General features: G+C 39.8%; 1 protein-coding gene across 3 annotated transcripts in view; it reads right to left on the reverse strand.

Moving 5' to 3' along the window:
* atp13a3 (ATPase 13A3) overlaps positions 1-26,139 on the reverse strand; it is a 42,053-nt gene extending 15,914 nt beyond the window's left edge. For 2 of the 3 annotated variants that reach the window (XM_034882557.1, XM_034882555.1), the window contains exons 1-20: positions 25,918-26,139; positions 18,447-18,527; positions 14,162-14,248; positions 13,895-14,068; positions 12,751-12,966; positions 12,311-12,381; positions 11,933-12,016; positions 10,208-10,277; positions 9,077-9,211; positions 8,610-8,682; positions 5,377-5,508; positions 5,043-5,225; positions 4,362-4,519; positions 3,616-3,804; positions 3,262-3,323; positions 2,519-2,669; positions 1,885-2,004; positions 1,540-1,557; positions 643-796; positions 289-409 (exon numbers count right to left, since the gene is read on the reverse strand). In XM_034882557.1, the coding sequence (XP_034738448.1) occupies positions 289-409; positions 643-796; positions 1,540-1,557; positions 1,885-2,004; positions 2,519-2,669; positions 3,262-3,323; positions 3,616-3,804; positions 4,362-4,519; positions 5,043-5,225; positions 5,377-5,508; positions 8,610-8,682; positions 9,077-9,211; positions 10,208-10,277; positions 11,933-12,016; positions 12,311-12,381; positions 12,751-12,966; positions 13,895-14,068; positions 14,162-14,212 (2,162 nt within the window). In that variant the 5' untranslated portion in view covers positions 14,213-14,248; positions 18,447-18,527; positions 25,918-26,139. The remainder of the gene's footprint in view (positions 1-288; positions 410-642; positions 797-1,539; positions 1,558-1,884; positions 2,005-2,518; positions 2,670-3,261; positions 3,324-3,615; positions 3,805-4,361; positions 4,520-5,042; positions 5,226-5,376; positions 5,509-8,609; positions 8,683-9,076; positions 9,212-10,207; positions 10,278-11,932; positions 12,017-12,310; positions 12,382-12,750; positions 12,967-13,894; positions 14,069-14,161; positions 14,249-18,446; positions 18,528-25,917) is intronic. The other variant, XM_034882556.1, reaches the window with a different exon arrangement.
* Positions 26,140-26,691: the final 552 nt, after the last annotated feature.

Genomic DNA, 26,691 nt, shown 5'->3' on the forward strand with positions numbered 1-26,691 from the left:
AGAAAAAAAAAGTACTTATGTGCCAAGATCAAAATACAAGAGGGACTTGCATACATTTCCTCCCGGTAAATTCCTTTTTTACATTAGTACACAAAGGATTTTTATTTGAAACAACATCCCCTCAACCTAATGTTTTTTATTTATTTCTACGTCATAGACTAGAGCAATGCAGGGTGACAGAATAATTTTGGCAGTGTAATGTAGTGTGCAAAAAAAAGATTGAAGTTCTCGGGATAGGTTTGTGATGTAGTTCAAAGGCAACATTTTTAACAATATGCAGTACACTACCTGTTGATGTTCTGCACTTTGTGCCAGGTAAGTTTGGATTCAAGTCGACGATGAGCCAGAGCAATGACCCTGAAACCTTGCTTGGTGTAGCCCTCCAAAATCTCTGCAAAGTTTTCTGGCACTGCAAAGACAGAGACATTGAAATCCACAATTAAGGGGTGGGTTTTCAGTGGTTCCCTACTCTACAACCAGATATAATTATCAACAGAAATTCCATTATTGGAACAACAACAATAAACTTATTATTGTGGTTATCGGTCAATACCGTGTCATCTACTAATGTATCCTTAAGAATAATACTTCTTAGTGCTGTTCCCAACCATAGTCACCATTGTTACAGTTACTAGACCTCACCTGTCTCTTTCTTGCACAGACTAGCCACCACCTCTGGCGCCCCCTTTGTGTAGGCATCCATACGTTTCTCACCCAGCAGACGAGCCACAACACACATCCTCTGAAGCGCTGAGGAAAAGGGAAACTGGCGCACAATACCTATCTCATACGTGGACTGCACATGCACACCCAGAGACACACACAAAAACAGATTACATTCTTCATCATTCATGTCAAGGAGATAAGAATTAAAAACTAAATGTCTATCATGGATAAAGCTAATAAATGACTCATAAAAAAATTACTATAAATACGATATTGGATGACTTTAATGTTGGTTGACAAAATCATGACACCTATACCTGTTTTGATCATTTTAATCATTTTTTAATCTGTTTATTGATCCCCAATGGGGAAATTCCAATTTACACACATTTTTGTTAGTATCACACACAGTCCAAACTACACACACACACACGCATGCTCAGGATCTGTACATGCACTAATGGAGAGATGTCAGAGTGAGTGGGCTGCCAGCCGAAACAGCGCCCTGAGCGGTTGGGGGGGTACGGTGCCTTGCTCAACAGCACCTGGCAGTACCCAGGAGGTAAAGTGGCATCTCTCCAACACCAATCCACACTCCCTACTTTTTGGTCCATATGGGGACTTGAACCGGTGACCATCCGATTCCCAACCCAACTCGCTATGGACGCAGCTACTGCCACCCAATACTGAATACTGAATAATATACAAATTGACTAAGACTACCAAGACTTTTACATTAACTAGCAAACATTAGTAAATAGAAGCCCAATATTTATGCTCAATTTTACTGCTCTTTAAAATCTAAACTGTTTATTTGGCTGGAAAAAGAGGAATTTGATGAGTATATTTTCAAAAAGGAAGAAGGCTACTTACCGAGAGCTCATACAGTTCCTAGAATGACAAAAAGAGAAGAGTGGGTCATGGAAAAACAAACCAATCATTATCAGTATTACTAAGGTTTCTTGTTAGTGTCCATTTATATTGCACCAGGGCACAATAATATGTTGGTTTTAAATATAACCAATATACTAAAATGGTACTATAAAAATGTTTAAGAATATATATACAATGCCCAAAAACTGCACTCCAGCTCTAATATTTGTATTAATATCATTAGATCGATAGATCTGTATGTATTTTAATGTCAATGTTTGTACTGAGAAAATCTGATTTTGGACATTTTTTGGTCTTGCTTAACAACTAGGTTGAAGTTCATACCATGTCCTGCTCTGGTGATACAGCAGGCTCTGGGGGCAACAGCTGCTTTGGTGGTCGAACCACAGTGGGCATGATACGGTTGTGAAGAGAGGTTTCTTCCTCAGTGGCCTCCTCTAGGATCTAGGCAAACAAATATTTAGGGAAATAGGTTTCAGAAAAATGTTGATGCAACAATAGTAAGATACATCAAGAAATTGTAAATATGTAAATAGGGCTATCAAAAATGAATGCAGTAATAACACGTAAATTACTTTAAAACGCTAGCATTTTATTGAGGCAAGCGTGTTCTGTGATTTGGACCTGGGGTTGCTCCTTAGTTTGTGGATGGCTAGCAGAAACCTAACGTGTTCTGTGATAAAGGGATTACCAAACCAGAGTTCAGTTTAAAAGCCCTTCCAGATAGTTCTCTCAACAAGACTAAAGGTATTCACATGTACTAGAAAGTTAACTATTGACAACGATTAATATTAAATATTGCAATCGATTAACAGCTCTAGTTAAAATATTTTAGACAAATATATTTTACATTCTTTAGAATTCTTTGATTTTCATTAAGGGTGGTCTGACTAATGACTTTCCACACTGTACTTTCCTGACCAACATTATGCTTTTGGTTAGATAAGGAACAGCTCACCCAGCCTGTAGCCTCAAACATTTTGAGGTCCAGAGGGTCTCCAGACAGCTGACCCTCTATTTTAGTAAGAGAGTGGCAGGTGGCCATACAAGCCACAAACTGGGACTTGACAAGATTTTCCTTGTATGCATTTTCCTCTGACAGGTGGAAACTAGAGAGGCAAAAAGATCACTTATTTTTATGTGATATTCCATGATGAAAATAAAATTCCATAACCAATATATTTCAATGACATGTATTAAAAAACTATTATATAGTAGCATTGCACCACAATGTCTGGATGTATACCATTAATTTTTGCCTAAGAAATATGCACATCATTTTTCTAAACATAACCTCAAAATCAATAAGTACTAGTCTTAATGTATGGATATGAATAATCATCACTCAATATTTCTGCACATCACAATATCTGACGAACAATTGAATTACTGTACACAGAATAACAAATTCTGTAAGTGGAAACTGGTTGTTGAAGATTTTGTTGACATCTTCTGGTATCTTAATAACTTCAGCTGTGTGAGACAATCACAACACAACCATTCAAGATCATCAACGGTGAGATTTCAGAAAAAGGTATAGCAGTATTTTTCTAATCTATTCCACCAGGTAATTGGCAAAATTAATACAAGCACAGCAATGGCTATCTAACACAATGACTTGGGAGTTCTTTGGGATGCAGCGGAATGCATTAAAACAGTGGATGTTCCACGTTTGATAAATTATAGTACAGACCAGCTTACCTGCCATTTTCAACCCTCTGCACTCCCCACAGGTCTAACCCATCTTCTGTTAGAGTTCCAGTCTGTACAAAGAAAGAAAGAAAGCTGAACTTTAGAATGACAGTTTGATTGAATTGAATCAAATAGAATCAAATCCATTTTCTGAAATCCAATTACTCAAAATGTTTTAGTCCTATTACTATTCATATTATGGTGTGTATATTTCTTTATATTTTGTTTGTTTCATGTGTGTACATTCTTGGTAGTCTCCAGACAATAGACCCTGTAGTTAAAACTTCTCTTCTTCAGCAATATGTAAGGTAAGTGCCTACTTGCATTGCAAAAACAGCTGTCATACAAACAACTAGTACTCACTTTGTCAAAGCAGACCAGGTTGATTTGTCCGCAGATATTGATCCTTTGTGGGCTGATGCAGAAAATGCCAAGGTGTTTGAGGCGTCGCTGGGCGTACACAATGCCAGCTGTCATGGCGGCTGGCAGAGCTGGTGGCACGGTGATGGTGATGATGTCCAGGGACTCTATGATGATGGTCTTAGCTGGCATCTGGGCAGGCAGAAAGAAAAAAAGTCAGGAAACCTTTGTACATTTAATAATCACTTGTCTTTGTTCACCACCTCTACAGCGATAAATCAGCACTTCTTAAACTGGTAATGATTCTCAGTTCACGCTCACTCATTGGTTGAAGGAGCAGCTAAAATCCTGGTTTTTACAGTCTGTGTCACATTTCCCAACATAAGCGGTCTAACGCCACTTGTAAAACTGAACAGTGTGGTACAGTCTCGGCACGTTTCTCCTCTGATTGTTCAAGTTAACAACAAATCCAGACCAAGAACTCAAATGACCTGCAATCATACGACAAGCTTTACAGAGAAGGAAAAACTAACATCTTAAACAGTTCATGTTTTTCAGCACACTGTGATTCAGAAAGGCTGTTTGTTGTTAAAAAAAAAAAGAAGCTTTTGCACAATGTTGCACCAAGGGAAGGAAAAGCAAAATAACTCATTTTCACCCACCCTTTACTTCTGAAAGTCTAAACTTATGTCTATTTCAAAATCAGAACATTGGCATTTGTTAAATCTGATTGTCACCTCCTAGATTACCTTGTTCAGGATGCTGAGGACGATGGAGTAGACAAAGCCAATTCCAGCCACAGCCACCAGACACAACAGGAAGAGGTAGGCATCACGGTACAGCTTGAAGTCTGTAGGTTTTGGGTAAAGTATGGAGCGCACCAGCTGGCCTTTGGCCGTGCTAAAACCTGCGTGAGGAAGTTGTTATTAAAAGTTTTGAGTGGAGTAAAGTTTTTAATTGACTTTACACTCGTTTCAGACAGGGGCTCAGGTCTCTAAACTGTGACGAACAAGGATTAAACTGCAAAGCAATTAATATGATGGCTTCCTGAATGAAAGAGACATGTCTCTGAAACGCTGCATTTCTCTTGTAAGCAGTATTTCTCTCATAAGCAGCAAGTATGAGCAGCAGTAGAACCTGGGATTACTGTGTCTTTAGATAACAGTCTTTTTATTGTAAGTCTGTTACAAACCCTTGCATTTCAGTCAACTTCGTTAAGAACATCTCACTCTATGGAAGTCGCAACTCCAGCAAGACACTGAGGTCATTACACGCTGGGTCAGCATGTCAGTAGGTTTACATCATGGATGCAATTCTTGTACTGTACAGTAAGTTGTGTCTCTCAGTAAAACTCAAAAGAAATGTACACCAATTTACAGATCTTACAAACACAATCACTTCTAAATACATATCCTCAGACACACATCTACCTGTGCGGACCACCACAGCTTTGACCAGTTCGCCTGTGTAGAAGCGGGTCTGGATGACATGGGTGCCACAGAAGAGTGTGTGCCTCTTATGATCCTCTGTGTTATAGGCACTGTCATCCTCCTCCCCACTCTCCCCGGGCAATGGGTTTGGGAGGTTGGTCTTTGTCACAGGAACACTCTCACCTGATGAGGCAGAGACTGATATTAGGACAGGCTGCTGGGAGATTTACAGGAAAAGCATTTTGCTGTTTGGAGTCTTCTGTGGTCTCGTAGGTACAAATATTCCAAGAGTCTCTCTCTCGTTCAACTTCAATTTTTAGATGTCGCCTCTAACCTGTGAGCATGCTTTCATTGACGATGCAGGTGCCGCTGACCAGCACGGCGTCACATGGCATGATGGTCCCATTGCTGGGGATGACCATCACATCACCCGGCACCAGATCAGTAGACAAAATCTCTTCAATTTCTGCCAGGAAGGGGGGGTGCAATGGAGGAGTGGAGAAGGTAACAGGTGCATTAAAAAAAGACAGGTGGAGTGCAGTGTTGATTTCAAAATAGAAGACAGAAATGATGAGTGTGAAAAAAGGTGAAAAGTGTGTAAATAAGCCAACAGTAGCAGATGGTGAATGTGGGGGTAAGAAAGGAGATATACTATGTGTCAGAGCCCCAGAGTCTTGTTCAGCACATTTCTCATTACTAACGCCTCTCTAGGCAGCAAGAAAAAACCTGAGGCATCACAAGCAGTGATCTGTGCAGCAAATGGATGCATGAAGAAAAGTATAAACGGTGTACAAACATCAACAGGAATGTTTCTAACTCATTCTTAGCATTAGTTTAATTTTGTCCTATGGCCAACTGATGGAATTAACTTTAAAATTGGCTGAAAGACACATGATGACACTGCCAATGCTAGAGTATCACCTCTGCAGACATTATCACCTATTTTAAAAAGGAATTCAGACATACATACAAAAGCATGTGGAGAACTATTAATGAGTTCTTTTATATGTATACACATTACGCATGCTGTGTAACATACATACTCTCTCTAATTCTGGATTGTTCCACTTTAGGGCTGGGACGATTTTGTCGGCGTCATTGATTACGTAAATGCGTTGACACAAATCATTTGCTTCGACTAGTTGCTTAGGAATCAAAAAATAACATGGCTGCCTCCAGCAACAGCGCAAGTATGGATTCCTAGCAAGTATCAACACGTTGAGAAAAAGGCTCCCACAAAGTCTTTTAAAGTGTGAGAGTATTTTACTCTTAATACCAACAACAACAACGTGGTCATCTGTAGACTTTGTAAAATGATCCCTGAGTCAGGATAACAGCAGCACCCTACGTTCTGCTCACCTATGCTTCTCCAGCTTCTCCCACAGCTCACCCATATACAGTATGACCTGCACTCACTTGTGTGTGAGGTAAACTGTGCTGCGTCGCCCCCATCTGTAGCACTGTCTTCAATAATTGAGCAACCAGGTCAGATTCTTTCAGACATCTCACGAGTCCTTTATAACGTTAGCTATTACGGCCAACGTATTATAAAATTCTCGGGTTTAAATTGGACTCATAATTTCCTTAGAATGGACAGAGAAAGATAGCCTCCTGAAAGTTACTTGAAAAGGTTAATTTGTTTTATTATTTGATTTATGTGAGACATGTGATTTCATATGTTGCTAAAATTGCACTTTTTTATTGTAAGATTAAAGGGAGAATGGCTTGGATGTAAAACAAGAGGTTATTCATTATTTTACCTACCATTGCTAAAAAAAAATTCTAAAAACTAAAATAAATACAGGCTACTTTTTTTTCCTTTTAAGTTTTGGTTTTTTGTATTCCTCCTGAAAGTGACTTTATTTAGTTGTTGGCTTGATAGACTACATCTGGCTTCAGGTTGCACTACAAATTAATTCTACTTGAACAGTGCAGTGTTGAACAATTTTAATAAATAGAAATATAAACCTTATGAAAGTTTGTTTTGTTTAAAACGTTAAAGTAACACACCACCATTTGTTGAAATAGGGCTCATCACGGTTTGTCCTAGCTGTACATAGGTGAGCAAACGCATTTTTTATTTGTTTAATTTTTTTCATTACAGTGCATGCATTGTTTTAGTCCGGTGCAACACCGGACAGCACCAGCAGCAACGCCGCTAGTTAACTTTGTGTAGTGAAAGGAATCCTATGCTGCCCGTTAGCATGTTTTGATTAAAAGTAAACCAAAAAATAAATAAATAAATAACTAATTACTTCTTTCCAGATCCTGAATAACCTGTCGGCCTTTCAGCTCTCTGGGATTCAGAAACGTGCTGTATTTGCTGGACTTACAGCTGCAAAGAAAATGCAACCCGTTGGAAACCAGCCCACAACCTGTCTATCCGCACGTAGACCATTTCCTACTTGGATGTAGTGTATGGAACTTTCTATAGCACGGATTAATGGAGCGCTGATAAAAACTCTGGACACTTGGCGGAGCATTGCAGAATCTGTGAGGTCCTCTAACTTGCACAGGTGTTTGGTCCCTTGTCTTGTGACTGTCCTACAGTGGACAGTGAATGGCGATGAACATGGCGTATTTTGTGAGAGACAAAGAGGACGACTTCTCAGACAGTCAAGATCCAGAAGCATACCTCTGTGAACCAGTTTTCAGAAGAGGAGCAGTGTGCTTTGGAAATAGAATGAGAGCCTGTGAGGCATCCTGCAGTCCTCGCCTTTTTTTTTTCACTGTGATAAAGTCAACGGGAAAAACGGTGAATGGACCTAATAGACAGATGTCCACAGAGTAAGTGATTACTGTAAACATGACGCATGGTTATTGTACGGGATAGATTAACCCATATTAGACCTGTACTCACACAAAGTTGCTGCGTGATATCTCTGCGCCATGTAGCAGTGCTTTGTCTGTGCTTCCACCCAATATAGTCCCAAATGAATATCTGCCTAGGAAATCATCTAGTCTTAATCTGCATTGCTATTTGAGCTCATTGTGAATATGCAGGCCACAAGAAGTAATTAGGTTGTTGTTGTTTTTTTGTTGGCTCACTTTTACTCACAACATGCTAACTGGCAACATAAGATTTCTTTCACTCCGCTAAGCTAACTAGCAGCGATCCTGCCGGTGTTGCACCGGAATAAAACAATGTATGCACTGAAACAAAAAATGCTTGGTCCACCTATTTACAGCTAGGGGAGACTGTGATAAGCCCCATTTCAACAAACTGTGACGTGTTACTTAAATAATTGTGCAATGGTACAATTATCGCTAATTGAAAAAAAAAATTGGACTAATCCCAAAAAAATTGCAAGATTAATTGTAAAAATACAAAAACAAATGTTTCAGACAGCCCTATTCCACTCTAGCAGCCATCTGGAGGACAGCCAAAGCAGGATGAGGATGATGTGTTATTCAGTTTGGCCAAGCACAGAAGGAACACACAGGTTTGGTTTGGAAATGACTCTTCAGAAGCAGAAATATTATAAATCATGCTGTGTGTGTACTATTAAAATGACTTGACAAAGGCCATCTGCAAAAAATAAATAAAAAATAAATAAATTGACAAACCATTGCTGGCTCGGCATACAGACACACGGACAACACTGTGAGTTGCCACCATATCGTGAAGCATGACGTATTGCTGGAAGAAAGAACACAGAAAATAGATGAGAAACAGACATTTGTATAGCAAATTGCATGGCAATCTGGCCAGTAGTTGTTGAGGTGTTTGCTCTGGGTCAAAGACGTATGGATGGACGAACAAACCAATATAGTCAAACAGAAGACAGATTAGGCCCTGTTGTGGGAGGAGTAAAAATAATAGTAAAAAGCTAACATAAATGTGTTTTAACTTTTATAAAATATGCAAAAACATTTCAGACTACAGTAAACATAATCCAGTGCACATGCACACATAGCCTAGTTCATGGATCTCATTTCTCTTCCAATTCCATTTAAGTAGGTCTTGCCATAACTATGAGGTCAGATAAATGTCTCTGGATTGATAAAGAGTTTCAGCATTTTGTGGAGCTCACCTTTTTGATGGTGTACAGAGAGGTAGCTATGGATATGACCGACATGAAAAGGATGGCCACAGCATAATAGTAATACTCATCAGCACTCCAGAGGATCACGCTGAAGAGCTGGAAGATGTAGAAAGGGTTGAGTACCTGCAGGAGGAGACAGAGATAGATTAGTGTGGCATATGCAGAGGTGAGAAAATGAAGACACAACTACAATGAATCTACAAACTGGGATGTTCAGGACACGACCAAGATGCTATCAGGATATTGAGGGGGAAAAAATCAGCTTAATTCAAATGATCAAGTTCCCATATGTCCACGTAAAGTAGTTATTTATGTAGCTTGAGATATTTTGGTGTTACCTGTGCATGTAATTTAGCAATGTTTTATTTGTAGGGTAGTTTGGTAGACACCAAACACTTCTCAGTTTTAACTGAGTGGGTCTGGAGAAGGTTAATTCCAAACCCACTTCCAAAGGGTTGTTGCCAACGGACACCGCTCAAATGCCTCTGGGTGCAATTGGATAGACCTAAATCAAATCAGAGCAATGTACAGAATTTGTTTCAACGTCGCTGTGCTATCTTTATCATATAAAGCCCGCCTCAACATTTGAGATTCGTGCCCTGATTTGGAAAAATTGGAAATGGGCTTGAATGGGCTCTTGGCCTGACTCAAGTTTGCCAGATGTTCGTCAGGGTGTTCCCAAGCAATAGGTGTGGCAAGACTAGCCCATTGGGTATTGTTACCCAAATTGTTTGAACGTGAGCTGTAACTCATATCACTGTGTTTGCCTACAGGGGGTATTAGTGTAGTATTTACCAACAGACGTAAAACATATTGTACGTACATTCCTCTTATAGAAATAGAGTAAGTAGATAATATCCTAAATAGTTTCCTTAATAATTATGCACATAACTGGAAAGGTTTCTATGTCTACTAGCTGGGGAAGAGTAAATGTTATAAACTGTAGATTAGTTAGTGTCAGTTAAACACGTTTGCTTTTGCAGGAACTAAACTAAACTTTACATGTACGTAACCTGCAATGGAGGAGCACACAAGTTGACAAGGTGTCTTTCATTCAGGGACAATTCAAACTCTGAGTTAAAGAAAAGGCTGCCTGTGTTAATGCAAACTGGGCCCTACCTCTTTGATAAGCAGCTTGAAAACAGAAGGCACTTTTACTGCAATTTCATTCACTCCGAAGAACAGTCTCCTGGCAAGAGGTAAAAGAAATATTCATGAGCCAAGTGTGACACACACACACACACACACACACACAAATGCAAATGCAATGCAAATGCAACAATATACCATTAGAAATGTTAAAGTGGTGACATACCAGTGCTAATTTGAATAGGAGGCCAAATGGATAACCGCCGCCTTCTGGCATGGCATTATTTCCTTTCACACAGGCGCAAAACTTGTGCGCTAGTTGGATGTTGACTGTAGTCTTTGCAGTGTGTTTAAGTACAACTTTTTGGCCAAGTCACAAGCGACATAAGGGGACGCTACAGTTGGCCTTTGTCACCACTAGGTCTTCTTAGGTTTGCCTAGTGTGTACACCAGTTTTCATTCAAAAAATTACCAGATGATTTCTCTGATAATTTCCTCCTCCCATTTAAATTAGACATCCAGGCTCCGTACAGTATAAATTGTCATTTTAACATGTGTGCACTGACTTCCTCTGGCCACTTATAAGGAATCCCTGTTAACATCTGGCATGACAAAATCAAAGACGATGGAATAAATCTTATTGGGGCAAAAGAACAGTTTAACCGTTAACACACAATAATGTTGACCGATTAATATATAATAATTAAAATATATAATATAACAATCAATTAAAAACAACATTATTAAAACAAACAAAGTTATTAAAAACATAGAAAGAAAAAGAAAATCCATTTCTTAACTGTTAGTTAGCTTGTTGGTACAAACTTTGGCTATCTGCTGTATGGCACTCACAGCAAAGAGCTACTTGACACAGGCCACTCTACCAATGTGGATTAGCGGGTTAAATCAGCCGTCCTACACACAGAGTATGCAAGGGAGACACACAGCTGATAACCTTGTGGATGTGGTGGAGGCAGGCTCACGCCGCTGACTGCTGTGGACATCTGTCAGCTGTGCAAGTTGTTCCAGGAAAGTTGTTGCATGTGACCATGACAATGCACGGAACAACGTGGCAGTGCAACCGCTACAAGTCATCAGCTGTCCATGGAATGCGGAAAGTATGTCCGAGCCACCCGGACGGGTGAACCTGGACTCCATAGACTGCTGTCGCTTACAGGGTGCCCTGCCACACATATTCCATTACTTTGTGGTAATGTGTGGAGTTCTACCATGGAAAAAATTCCTTCGTTACCTTGTTTCAAGCCATTCTTGCATGGTATAGAAAGTCTGCAGTAAGACAGCTCGATATGTGCCAGTTCTCAATAATATTCAACAAACTAAGCTGTTTGACTCTGATTGGCTAACAGCTAGCCAATGAGCCAGCTAGCCTGCTATCAGTATCCTTTACCCAGCGCCCAGCAGTGGGAGAGCTCATGAATAGTAAAGAGCTCAGGCAAAATGACGTCATACTGACCAGCTTTTGTTATTGGCCTGATTTCTCAGTTTCTTTCTTTTCAGTGGCTAGAGCTGACAGAGGAGGTAGCAGTTTATTTTCATGTTCACAACATAACACAAACACATATGGACCAAACATATTTTAAACAAATGCAAGTAAAAACGGTTTTGTGTGGCAGGGCACCTTTAACGGTTAATGATTGGTTAACGAGGGTTGGCTATCTGTCAGAAAAAACCTGTACCCTCCTATCTAGCTGTCTAAAGCAATGTGACCCATCCTTCAAACACGTAACATGTTACCTGTACTCCTGCTGGTTCTTGGTCAGGCCTGCACTGTGCTCTGAGTGGAGGTTGGAGCAGCTGACATGCAGATCATCCAGGCCGCTGTAGGGGAAATATCAGCCAAAGCAGAAGACAAGTCAACACTTTTGATTACATTAAACTGTGCTAGCAAGTTTAGTGTAACATTAAAATACAGTAAATGCAAAGGCTTGTTTTTCTCCTTTAACTTATGAGTTAGTTATCATTACTGTTTTGTACTAGTGTACACATATTGCTAGATAAAACCCTTAACCAATTTATCTTCCTTAACGGGAGGAGTTTTCTACAGCAAAAGTGACTGCAAACTGGTATAAAAGTAGCCCAAAGAATTTCTGGAGGTAATTAAAGAAGGCTTACATAAAAACGTCAAAGTTCTGCAACCCGTCGTTCCAATAATACTTTGTGCTATGAAAGGTAAAATAGCGAATCTGAGGGAAATACAATAGGGGAGGGGCAGAGAAAGTCATTCATGTCAGCATTGTTGTATTGTTGTCCACATGCTTAAACGGCAAGAAACAAAGTTCATTTAAAAGGAAACTGACGAGCAGTTTCACAAAGTGCAACATATACAGTATAATTCCATCAATTTGAATAACTGGAGGACGTGAATGAAGGTGGTTAACAGACAGCGCCCTCAGGGACAGCAAGGCTAATGAGTGCATGTGTGGAGTGTATATACATATTAAAACATTGAAACCCTGCTATCAACTTTGGAAACAAAACACTGATGGATGCTTGCAAGTTGGTGCAGTGTGTGTGTGCGTAAAATACAGTATATTGTGGAGACAGGAGCCTACCTGTGTGGGCTGGTAGTCGGCATATCTTTTGACCAGCTCCTGAGCGTGGCTGCCATCAGAGGAGTTAGGGGTATGTCCGTTGGCCAGAGAAAGGGAGGAGAAGGGACAGGAGGGAGAGGAAGGGGAGGTGGTCTGGGTCTCCAGGCTGTGGAAGGGATTACTCCCCGGGGCCAGCATCACTCGCACCCTGGCCAGGAACCAGCGCCGGAACTCGTCCTAGTCAAACAAATACACGCAAAGCTGTAGTACTGGACTTTGAGGGACCTTTACCCATTAACCACATAACCATCCTTCATTATTAACTAAGCTTCACACTTACTCTGCTGTCTTTAGTACATTTCTGTCAAGGTAGCGGTGTAAAAACATTAGAAGATTAGCCAGATATACAGTGGCTTGGGAAAGTTTACACACCCATGCTAAAGTTGATTAAAAAGATGAATAAAAAAAAAAAAAAATGTATCTTAATGCCTTGATTCAAAAACTTTAGGAAAATCCAACCTTATTTTTAAAGGCCAGTTATTTCATGGATCCAGGATACTATGCATCCTGATAAAGTTCTGCTGGCAGCTGAACAGTGTAAACTGTGACTGTATTTCACTGTAGAGGATTACAACACCGGGAAGTAACCGTTTGCAACTGCCGTCAGAAAAATCACACACACACACACAGTATGTTTACTTGAAACTGGGAGCCTAATAATCATTTTATTTTGACCATATGGCCTTAGCACTAAACAAGCCGTTCCTAAATGTCACAACTGTAGTTTTTTGTGCTCTGCTTTATTTATTATTTTTAGTATGGGTTCCGGCACCGGAACCGCTTTAAAAGTATTGCTTTCGCAACGGTGTCTGAAAAACCCAAACAATACCCAACCCTGATGTAAAGTCTAGAAAACCTCTAAAGATTGTGAAATTAATTCCATTTACAATTTTGTCAAGCCAATGGTGAGCTTGTTTTGTGCAATAAACAGTCCAAAACCTTAAGACATTTAAATTTACGGCCATATATGACAAAGAAGAGCAGCAAATAATGACATTTAAGAAACTGAAACCAGAGACTATTTGCTTTAAAAATTTGCAAAATGATTAACCAATGATCCTAGTAGAGTAACTGATTCATTATTGCAGTTCTACATTCTACCTACTGTGGAGCGCAGCAATACCACGTCGGCATCACGGGCTGTGGTACGGTTGCAGGTGGATTTGACGCACCACTCTGGCATCCAATAGAGCAGCAGGAGGAGGAAGCCCCCCGTACACAGCACCCCGATGCCCACAAGGGCCAGCCGCCAACGACACAAACGGTAGCCCTGCAGCTCCTAAAGGTGAAGGGAAAAAGGGGCTGCAGTCTTATAGGTCGAAAAGCATGAATTCCCACATTGGCACCGATATAAAATAAAAAAGGGGCATACCATCTCCTCCTCTTCCCCTTTGTTGAGGACCTTCACTTCTTCCTTCTCCATGCTGCAGAACAGTATGCCAAGCCCCTCCCTTAGTCACTGCAAACACAACAGACAAAAAGCCAGAGTGAACTGTGTGGAAAAACATTTCAGCTCCGTAACAACAAATCCAAACAGTGATTCGACACCAGAGGGTCAGAACCCCCAGACCCCTTCCCCCCCCACCAGGCAGGGTCACAAGATGCTTTCCAACAATTTGATGTAAAAGAGTATTGTGTGTAAAATACTGTGCGTTTGTCATCAAAACATGTATCCCATGCAGTTAACTCTGCATTTCTGTGTCCTGTACATACAATTTACCGGTGCTGAGCAAAACAGGGATGAGGAACCCTAACCCTAACAACTGGATATTCTCTCATCCAATTCATCTAAAATGCATGTTTGATGCTTTCATATTTCAACAAATTCCCTAACATTAGGTTGGAGAACTAATTTACCTGTTGGGCCAGAGACTAAAGGAAATAACACCACCCAAAATTGCAGTTTGTCCCACTGGCAGAGAGATGTTGTCGTTTGTAACGCTATATTTGGTTTATCAAAGTCGCTAGTAAAGTAACACAGTACAGAAAATAAGCATAGCAGAAACATCAGATAAGTCGGATCACAGTGTTTAACTATATATCTTTAAACTTACGTCTTTAAAGTTACGTCTGGAAAGGACAACAGAAATAAACAAGTTTGCCGATTTCACATATCTCCCTAATTAAATCAACGGTCAGTTTTCCACACAGAAGTGATTTTTGTGGTACCAAACATCATGTTGAGTCGGTCTAAGGATAATGAGTGGTGTAATGGAGAAGCAGCAGATGAGACCATTGTGAGAGATTTACAAATGTGTAAGATTGTAATAAGTATTCACTTCACTGTTTGATTGACCGGTTGGTCATCAGTGCCTTCTGGAGCCCAGTTCAGAAAGCAGGTTTAGTGAAAACTGAGTTTGTTAACCCTGAGATAAGGGAAACTTGGTTTTCTGTTTCAGAAAGGGAGGTTATTTAAACTTAAGAAGGGGTAATGCCAGCCCATTTCAGAAAGAGAGGTAACTTAACCCCAGAGTCAGTTACTATGGTAACTGAGCCTGTGAACCTAACCTAGTCGGAAGAGCTAATTTCCTCATTCATTCATTCATTCATTCATTCATTCAGTCTGTATTAGGCACATTTTAGTAGCATTAGTGATGTACACATCCCATGCCTTTAGATGTTTTCTCATGTGTAGAATTCAGTTTTGTTAAATAAATTACTTCCACTTTGTATGGGCCTGAAGAGCCAGATTGTGACAGCAGCAGAGATAAAGACTAAGCAGGTGCCTTTTAGTTCCATAATCAGAGACAGTCAATCAATCAGAGACAACTTCAGAAAAAAATATATACATTTTAGCGGTAAGAGTTTTTTGGAATAATCCATTTAGAGTGATTTCTCAGCAGCACACAGTATTAAACACAAAAAAGCAATGGCTAAATGTCTGAAATTCTACCTGACAACAGGCCTGGAGCAGTGAATATTAGTCAGTAGGTAAAACCATTGTCAGAAACTGGAGGTCAATGGCACTGCAATGCATCTAACCAATCACTTTCAAGGCATTAGGCATGAGAGATCCAACTTTTGCAGTTTTGCCTTTATTTAAAATATTTATAAAAAGCAGCGGATTATAGAAAGAAAATGTTCGAGTTTTTGAGACAAGTACATGCACTGGGGAAATGTTCAATCGCACACAGACTTTAATGAGTAACAGATTGAGCTGGGATTCAAAGGTTTTCCCCAACTGTCAGTGGAGAAAAAAGGTATAGAAAAGGAGGATACTGTCTAAGGAAACAAAGTTCAGGAAATCTAACAGAGGTCAATAGAGCACATGGGAACTTCAAGCACGCCCAGCAATTCCAAGACAGCTGCTCCACCTCAGAACACCTGAGATTATCTCTTAAGAGTATTAACACACCCACACACAGATCAACTGAGTCATGAGATATGTGTGTTACTCTATATCAAGCTTGACCATACTACACACCTCTCAGTTGTCCCTGAGGACCAGCCAGCTGCCAAAGAGGGCACTGTCATTTTGTGTGAGTGGGTATGTGAATTCTGCATTGACAGAGAGGGGCATCTAGGTCAAAATATGAGCAGGCCCCTGGAAATACCAGTTTGGCTGCAATCTGTTTTATGTTACAGAGAGAAACAGTAAAACATTAGCCGGACGTCATCATACTTAGATTCTAGTCAGAAACTGAGTCTGAGACTGCTCCATTGGGCTGCGATTATGTGATAAAGGTGTGTTTCAACCAAACCAGGAAAGAAAATGCCTCTGCATTCAATTGGATAGACCTATAAACAATCAGAGAAACGGAGTATGTGACGTATGTTGAACTTTTGTCAAAGGACATAGGTAGGAAGGATGGCAAATACCTTTTTCCGATCAACAAATGCCTTGATCGCGATTCTCTTTTCTTCTTTTAAAATGAATGCACTGTCAATATCTTAAAATGTATTCTATAACAGACAAAATGGAAGAATCTACATGTCTCAATTCTCCAACAGCAGCTATCATAGTCATAGACAAATCCAATCTTGTATAAAGCCCGCCCTGACAACTGATTGGTCCGAACCGCTCTGTTCCAGGCATAATTGCTCGACAACGGATCCAGATCACAGCCTCAAATGTTGTGGGTGGGGCTAACTTCGGCTGGCATCCAGGCTGGTAAAACCTAAATGTGTGTGGATTAAAACAAGTAGTATGAAAGAGAGCTTAATTAGGTTACTGGCTTCAAGGTCAGGAGTTGGCAATCAGGTCCACTGTGGATTTCACTAGGGCCTTTGGGGGGGGGGGGGTGGACATGTGACCCAGTCAGGGCTCTACAGTGCAAGCATTTCACTCAGATATTGTTCTTTTAATCAGTAAGAAAACTGGAAGTGAAATTAGAGCGGAATATAGGATTCTTGATACAAAATCAATTCAGTGCACAGCATTTTCCATACTGCAACTGTTTAGGAAAGCATAAAAACATTCTCCGCTGAAAAACAGTGGTAATCATCCGGGCAGTGATTATTTCTGTATATGAAATAACAGAAACAAACAGAAAAATTAATTCAAAAACACATGTGAGACAAACAGTTACCGCTGAGGTACGCTGCCACGGCATGTCAGGGAATGGTGCCCATAAGGCCACCCTGCTACTGCCCCCACCACCCTGTAACACCCCCTGATCCTGTATCACTGCCCACCACACTCTGATTTTATCTGCCAGCTGCAGCAGGGTGGGCTTTTTTTTCTGACATACAGCGGAATATTTTGCTTAGGACCAAGCCCTTCCTAGTATTTTACAATAGCAGCCCCCTGGCCAGTGCTAGGCAGTGCAACAAGAACAATCCCTCCCACCTCTCTGCAATGACTGGAAATGTCAACACCTGTGCATCATGCACACACTCTTTTACAAGATTGGTATCATGGTACGGTGACTCACACATAACACACTAATGAAAATGGCACCCAAAAAGGATTTAAAAGTATCAAGGTTTTGTGGTCACTGTAACCAAAGATTGTTACATAGCCTGTTAGGAATTATCTGTTCAGATGAAAGAGGGTTGTGACCTTCAGAAAAAATACAGGGTCCCATAATTATAGGCTCCAAACAAAAAAAAGAGTCCACAGTTCAAACTTGGTGGTTAAGAAGCCAGATAATGTTAACCCTGTTTATGGCTCGAGTACCAATATGTTTCATGTTAACTCAGGCTCTTATACTTTCATGTGTTTAATGTGTATAATTTGGTTACAAAAAACTTTTAAAAAACAATGTTAACATAGTGTACATCAGAGTGAAAAAAGAATGAACAGACAAATGAATGTGTAAGATGTAAAAAGTTATTTCACAGTTAGTCAGTATAACTGCAGAGCACTCAGCTCCCAGTGATTCACAGCTTGGGTGTCTGGTGTCTGTTTGAAGGTGGAGTTCTGTGGATGACGGGGCTGAAGATGGTGATCTGGTTACATTATGAAATTATTAAAAGTAGCCAATCAATATGATGTCCATGAAAAAAACTAGAACCCAAAGCAGAGATTCAGAGTTTGGAGAAGATTTGGGTCAGGTTCATAGATGTCTTTGGATCGCATTAAGCTGCTGCGCATGGACATTTCAGAAATGTGTGTAATTTATTCAAAGAGGAACATTCACTCTTCTAGATTGCAACTCCTTAGCATGCAGAATAAAGATAATAAAAAGGTTTCGACATGGTTGGTGTGCTCCTACCTTGAGAGCCAGGGACACTATGCCCCAGGCGGTCCTGTTCCCCGCAGTTAGCTTGCTCTCTCACCAAACCAACCTGGAACCCTGGGGGGCAAAAACAAACATAAAGAATACACATTAGAGCTGCACAATGAGAAAAATATGCAATATGCAAGAATATTGTTTGAATATTGCAATAACAATATTACTTGTGACAAATAAACACATATTAAAGTGTACTCAGTTCTGCCGCTTTTTAGTATTCTGCTAAAATTCAACAAATTGCTGGTTGAATTCAAAACAAATGAAAAGAGATTTATTTAAGACATTTCCAACATTCATTTATTGAATGTTTTTCAATGTTTTATTTTCAATGAATGTTTATTGAAATTGAACATTGAATATAAAAGGCACCACTGAAAAAAGTGAGTTAATTTTAAAGTGCAGTTTTCTACAGATATGTTGTTTCAACTTAAACCAAATCTGAGTGTCTTTTCCGAATATGTTGCAGCCTTTCAATGTGTTTATTACGCCAGTGATATAGCAAAGACAATTAAAAAAACAATATATTGTGCAAAACTTTAGGTCTTTCCAGTAAATTGACTGTAATAAACTGGGGCGAGAGACTTTCCCAGAAACAGTAACATATCATCCCAAGCGGAAAATAATACCGGTTAATATGTATTAAGCTGGTAATGTAAAAGCTCATGCCAAGATGTTCACTGGCATTCAATTGTAGAGAGGGTAATGTACTCATTGTGTATGCACTTAGCAAGTACATGGTTAGGACACTCTTAAGTATGGACTTGACAACCGACAATCATTTCATTTGGTTGCCTCTACTGGCAACACCTTTTCTAATTCTTTAAAAAAAATTTTTAAATTAGACGGAAATGGGGGAACTGTTCAGTCTGAAGTAAATAAAACCAATAATAAGTTGTCAGCATAATGAATTACCTCCCAAGGGAGTACCAACACCGAGACCATGTCAACACTAATGCAGATTATCACGGACTAGACAACATTGGTGGGTAGGTGCAAGATTTTCCCATCATTTCAAATTTAGATGTACTTTCCCCCCAATGTACTTCTTCCTGCCCGCACCAGCCCGTGGACTTCTGTTGTTGCCAATTCTGTCCCTTTCAGACCCGATTCATTTAATGTTTCATTCCCAGTTATTATTTCCCAAAGTGACTGAAGGACCTGGGAACTGTAGGTGGCAACATGATAAGCAATGGCTTGAGCAAATGATCATGACCTCATGTTGAAATGGATGGTGTATGTGAAAGAACTGTCAGGTGAGTCCTCCTGACTCCCATCCACCCACAAGGCTTCGTATGCCTGTCCTGTCCCGATGCCATAATATGATATAATAATAATAATATAATATAACGATGACAGGAGAAAGCCCTGTTTAACTGGAATATAAAGGCCCCTTATAGGGCCTCTAAGAGTCAGTGTGACTTCATAGATATTTATAGATTTCTCCAGCCCTGCCTAAAGCCACATTGTTGTCTCTCATTTGATTAGTCTGCTATTGTATTAACAAGCAATGCTGGCATGGGAAAAAAAAACACATGAGGCAGATTTTTTTGTTAGAAAATCAGCAGCTCAGTAAGAAAAAATATATACAGTACGTGTATCAAAACACAACAGAGGTAGAAACTTGAATAGCTGTTTGAGTCTAAAAGCAGATCTGGTTCTATGATTAAGCACAGCTTTTACAGAGGTCAATGTGTATTATGAAGTGATTAGCTATAGAAACAATTATTCATTATTAATTTATTTGACAGTACTATGGGCTGTCTGATTCCCATTCCTTAACTGCTCTCAACCTACTATCAGAAAAGTGTTGATTCTCATAAAAATTTGTGTGGGATTATGGCTTACTAACAAACATTTTCCTAAATCCTAAATATTTTCTCAATAAATCCATATTTTGGTCTATAAAAAGGTTAAGCCTTCTAGAAGATGTATATCACAATATCTCAAAAACACAAGGTGTTGTTTTGAAATTGCTAGTTTTGTCCAACCAATGGTCTTAATACAAATGATCACATTTAGACCAAGTCACCGACTGATGATTCAAAATGTCACATTGCCTTTAGCAATAGTCAGTTTGTCATTGTCATTGAATTACCTCATGTCCACAGTAGCGTAAGCTTACACTCATGCTTAAAGTCCTGTGTTTGCATGATATGAGGATAAACAAGGGTTTTAATATCATCATGTGCTAAATATCCTTTTTACAAAGTTGAGATTACTTTTGAGTGAGGTTTCACAAGAACCTGATCATGAGCAACGCAAAAGTATACAAATAAACTCCAGGATAGGTAAGACTAGACTTTCCCTTTCTATCCTGTTCTTCAACACACAGACAGAAAGGGGAAAAGGGAACAATGAGCCATGACCTAATGACAGAAGTCTATAATTCATGGAAGCATTTGGAGGAAAAGTGTTTTGTTACCATCATGCTCGGCACTCAATGTGCTTTCTTTATCACTTCCCTTCCTACTCATGGGGCATTATAGCCAAGCCTTGTTCCCCGCCATGGGCCAATCAAGCTGTTTATCACTGTGACCACTGGCCTTACTAAAAATCTGCCCTTCCTCTGCTGTTATCACAGATAACTCTTTAAGAGCCCACTACTACTGACATAATCAAACAATTCCTTCTTATCAACTTTCCAAAGGAGAAAACATGCATATAAATAATATTTTATTTTAAATGTATGCATACTAAGCCGATGTAGGTAGTCAACAAGGACTCAAATGCTTTCAGGTAAATATTTAGTTGGGAGAAAAAGCTAACGGGTCAGATATGCAATTAACTGTAATGTTCCTTGCCTCTCAAACTATAAACTCTGTTCAAGCTTAACAGAATATGAATCACCTAGTCACACTCACCCATAGATGCAGCAAACATCCACACCTCCCACAAATAATCCAGAGTATCTGCCTCAAAGTGCATAATAAATACAGGCTTTGTATGTTTTCAGATCTCACACACACACACACACACACACACACACACACACACACACACACACACACACACACACACACACACACACACACACACACACACACACACACACACACACACACACACACACACACACACACACACACACACACACACACACACACACACACACACACACACACACACACACACACACACACACACACACACACACACACACACACACACGAGAATAACTGCTTGGGTTACAGGCTACTATGATCGATGCAGATTGAAATGGGAGTTGGAAGCAGCATAGATGAGCGCAAGGAGTGGAGGACAAAAAGAGATCTAAAAAGAGCCGTTATGTGAACTCTACTCATGTGAAGAAGAAAAAAAATGGAGGGAAAGGGCTGAGGGAAAAAACAATAATCCTACAGATCAAGTGTGTTGAGTTTTAAGTCAGACCACATGCTCTTGGATTAACAGCGGCATTGCCTGACAGTCTGTGAAAAACTGCTGATACTACTGTGCAAGAAATTAAAATACGTTTTTACTTGATTGAGCAGCTTATTGGAATATGTAAAGTTTCTATATGGACATAGATGTAAAATTTCTATATGGATATAACAGATAATTGAATTATTCAATGTTTTCCTTATTTAATGAGAGAAAACAAACTACTATTTGCATGGTTTTAAGTTCACAGCCAATAAGGGCTGGGCAATATATCAATATTATATCGATATATGAGGCTAGATATTGTTTTACATTTTGGATTTCGTCATATGACACAGTTTGTCTTTTCTTTGTTTTAAAGGCTGCACTACAGTGAAGTGATGTAATTTTCCCGACTTGATGGATTTACTTACTGTTTTATTATTTGCCTTCATCCACCTAGTCATGGTATCCACATTATTGTGTTGTTTGGACAGACCTGCCCCCACAGTTAAAAAAAAAATCCTAAAGGAAACACTGTGGTCTGTGGCGTGGTTAAGTCAAGCACGGTGTTTTCGACGGAGTTGGCAGTTCAGCATTGAAATCAAACACTGTATTGGCATCGGTATAACTCAAACTAGAATTTAGTAGTGGTAGCTTCATTTTTTTATACGATACCCAGCCCTAAACCCCTGAGACAGTTTATGATCCTGTCCAGACCCACACAAATGTGAGATAGAGTCAGACAGAGAATGTGTTTGTGCTGCTACTGCGTAGAGAATGGTGGAGTACTGTGACATCATGCTGTAGGCTAATTGTCTTCCAAGGTATTTTCAAAGCAAAAGTTTACCTATGAGTAATTATTTTATGTTTTAGAGTTCCATATGTCCACAGAGCATAAGAGTCAGGGGCAGTGAGGATGGATGGGTAAAACAAGACTTTCACCCAGAAGACCGAGGGTCGTGTCCCAGTGTCACGATTACTAAACTCAATCGTCGGTTTCTTTTTGTACTACAGCCAACCCTGTTCTTTGTTTCCTCAACCCAACCGTGGGTCGCTTACTTCTTGCAATAACACGGCACGTGCCATGTATGTTTACATGCGCTGTATACAGCATAGACATACACGTGGATAGCTCAAAATGCATACAGATAACATTTGGCCATTTGGCTTTAGAAAGTCGGCGTGTATGTTTATGCAAAGTCATGGTGGAAGTGTGGGGACACACCACAAAAACTGCGAATGATGGTCCTCTATGCATGTCGGTCAAAAGCATATGAGAACCGAAAACCAGCGTCCTTAGCAATGTAGTCGAGACATTCTCATTTTAGGACTGCAAGCAGATTTGTGAGGGATTAAAAGCTAAAATGTTTAGGCACCAGGCTAAGCAAAGCCTTAAAAGCCCTCCGTAAAGTCCTTAAATTGATTCTAAAGTAAATAACTACCTGACTGGCTGGATAGCCCTAAATTAACAATATGATTTAAATCAGCGATGAAATGAATCCATCTGCAAAGCCCAATCCATCTAATAATTAATAAAACAACTCTATTTACAGCTTAGCATTACAGTGTTACATTTCTATTTTCCTTTACATTTTTTCATTTCACTTCCACTGATGCAGGCCGCTGGTTTGTCCTGGTCTTGTTGGAGGCAAACTGCTAGCCCGGCATTAGAAAGATCTGTTATTCTATCATGCTGCTGCGATGCTACCACACCAAACAGCGCTGGGTGGATGACAGGACGTTTACATGTCAGGATATTTCTCATCTCCACTCTGAATCAACACTGGCAGGCTTTCCATCAAAGGGTGTTGTGTTAAAGCTCTCCTGTGAAAATTCTTGAGGCATTGGCTCAAAGGATAGTGGAATATTGGCACCTCATTTCTTAAACTGAGACGAAACCACTTTCAAATCTTCAGTTTGGACAAGACCTCAAGCTCTCTCACAGAGTAAGAAAGTTTAAAGGTGAAAAGGGCAAGTATGATTTGAGGAATCCGGATGTGCAACATGAACTAAGCTAGTTAGGCTTCCCCCCCACTATCTATGCTACATGGTTCAGTTTGGCTAGCTCCTATTAGTAGACTTAATTCATACAAATGACAGAGCCACTTGAACTAAATATTACACTAAATACAGCTGCAATGATTAGTTGCTTGTGTAAAAGATAAAACTGAAATTCAGTCGATGGTCTGCTTATACACAAATCGGAAATGTAAAGTTTGTTGACTCACCAGTTGGGAATCTCTCACTGCTGTGCATACATGGCTAGAGTTAGGAGTTATACATGTAGCTATATCATTTTTTAAAGGTTGTTATTCTTTTTTCACTCTAAAGTGGATGCAGGAAAAGCCTGCAATGAGACGTACACAATGACCTTAACTGAGGACAGCTACGGTCGTTATTGTAAGTGCAATGATAAGTTAAAGTTCAATAAGTACTTTATTAAACCGTATGCATGTGTGGCCCAGTCCAGATAGGAAATTAACAATGTAAAGATCACCAAGCCACTGACACATGTTTAAATATGATTAATTCCTAAAAATTATAAATTTTTTGTCTTGAATCCACGAGTCATTTTCATGTTATACCAATATTTGCAGCATCCTGAGCCTTTTTGGTTACTAGGAAAACTCAGATTAGTTGTATTCTCCCCAAAACAAGTTTCCTTTTTATTTTTAAAGAAGTATACCAACAACAACAAAATAACAACCTTTTCTGTGCAATTTTCACTGTCTCTCGGAACTTCATTGCAACAAAAAAAATTAAAAAAGAGACATTGCAACTTTTATTGCAATTTGTTACAAAAGCTCCCACAAAATCATGCATTTTGGGCCCCAACAATTTAGAGAAAAGACACTAAATCCTGGGAGAGACTGAACAGAGCGTATCACCCCTGAATCATAAATTGTGTGGTCAAAGGCTGCACAGGTTAATGTGTGTAAGTGTGAAGCTTTTCTTCATATGGAACAACGAAACTCTTTAACTCAAAGGTCACATCCTCAATAAAGCCATACAAACTAATTATCTACTCAGCCTCACTGTTCCAGCATAGAACTGTCTGTTAATGTATAAAATGAATAGACAATAAATAAAAGCCCAGTCTCTTTCTGTCCTTTGTTTGCTGAAATATATTGTGATCCGACTATGCCAGCCATGCCATGACACTAATAAAGCACAAGCAATGCGAGATCAGCCACTTCAAGACTGGCCCTCTACCTAAGTGAATATGTATCCCCACAAATGGATCTAAATCAACAACAAACATAATCCACAAGTGTTCACAAAAACATGCATTCCCTTTGTTATGACAGACTTAAACAATTCCAACTGTTTGATGGAGGTCGCATAAAGTTGAATGGACATCATCAGTGTATAAGTAAGGTCTGACAATTGAGTTTAGATTAAATATGCCTGCATTTGGAAAGCCATTATCTGTTAAAATCTACATCGTATTAAGGCAATATTCCAAACATTTCTTTTTTGCATTTTGGCCTTGCAGTTCTTTTTTTTAAGGAGTGAAGAAGTCTTTTTCGGTTATAAGCGTTTCCATTTAGGTATTACAATAGCGGAAAATGTATATTATCAAGTTATAAAGGACCACAGGAACACACTGACAATCCCAGCTGTGGCATGTGTAACTTAACTGTCATAGGTCTGCATTATAAAAAGATATAGGTTTATCTTTCACAAGCTAATGTTACCGAGATCTCTGAAGACATCCACCTGTAATAAATGCCTTAATTGCTGACATTGAATCTCATTGCCTCGAGCCCAGGGAAGTGCTTCATCGCGAAGACGAGAAGGCATCGCTGGATGTTGGCTAGTTGGCTAACGTTAGCCGAGCTCCATTGTTAGCCCGCTCATTAGTCACTAGCTTAATATCAACATCCATGTGTCATCCACGGTTGATCTGCTTTCGTTTTCAGAACCCGGTGGAGTGAAACCGCGTTTCAAAGCGAACACTGACCGGTTTTCCCGGAAACTCTACCGCTAGCGTTAGCTTTATTCCAGCTAGCAAGGCACCGACTGACACATGGGTGATGATGACAGCGATGTAACGTTGGGCAAACATTCTTCAGAGTAACACACTCACCCAGAACCACCTCTGAAGATCACCTCCGAGTCATAATGAGCCGAGAGGAGCTGTTATCTAAAGGAAAACGTCGTTGAAGAGAAAAATGGACTAACTGTAATAGAAAAATGCCGCAACAGTCAGACAGGCAGAGTGGAGGCTGTGTGTTGACAGCTCAGACAGACTGAGTACTACAGCAGTAGTGAACTGGCCCGAACTGGCTGTCTGACGGGAGGAAGTGACACGTCGTGACATCACGAGAGGAGTCTACGCATAGACTCTAAAAAAAAATAACCATCTTTGAGTCTACGCCATGGATGTATGTATCTTACACCGCAAGGTGAAGTGCGCGCTCATTTTGTGAATTTGTTGACAAATGCACTTTTTGTGGAGCACGAGAATCTTTAATTGCGGAATTGTAGGATAACAATCCATGACCTGCACAATATCTGTCTTTTCACCCCAAATATTATTACAGATTTAAAAGAGAGATTATACTCTCATGTGTCACAGCTTGGAATGACCACATAAATGGCACGTGATGGTATGTAAGAAGTAGCCTAATGATCCATAATGCTATGATCAGCTCAGCGCAATGCAGGGACAAAAAGATAGCATTATGTGGAAGCAATTACTTTTTTTATTGGGTTATTGCAATTTTTTAAACTAATCTTTAAGAAACTGGTCATTATTAAAGCTGGATTACTAAATGGGAAAAGCAGGCAAAAGCTCCAGGGCCTCCTTGTGTTAGATTAAATAAATGAAAGAGGTCATACCAGTCATTGTGCAAATATG

This window comes from Etheostoma cragini, chromosome 9, assembly GCF_013103735.1.
Source record: "Etheostoma cragini isolate CJK2018 chromosome 9, CSU_Ecrag_1.0, whole genome shotgun sequence".
In the NCBI taxonomy this organism is placed as follows: Eukaryota; Metazoa; Chordata; class Actinopteri; order Perciformes; family Percidae; genus Etheostoma; species Etheostoma cragini.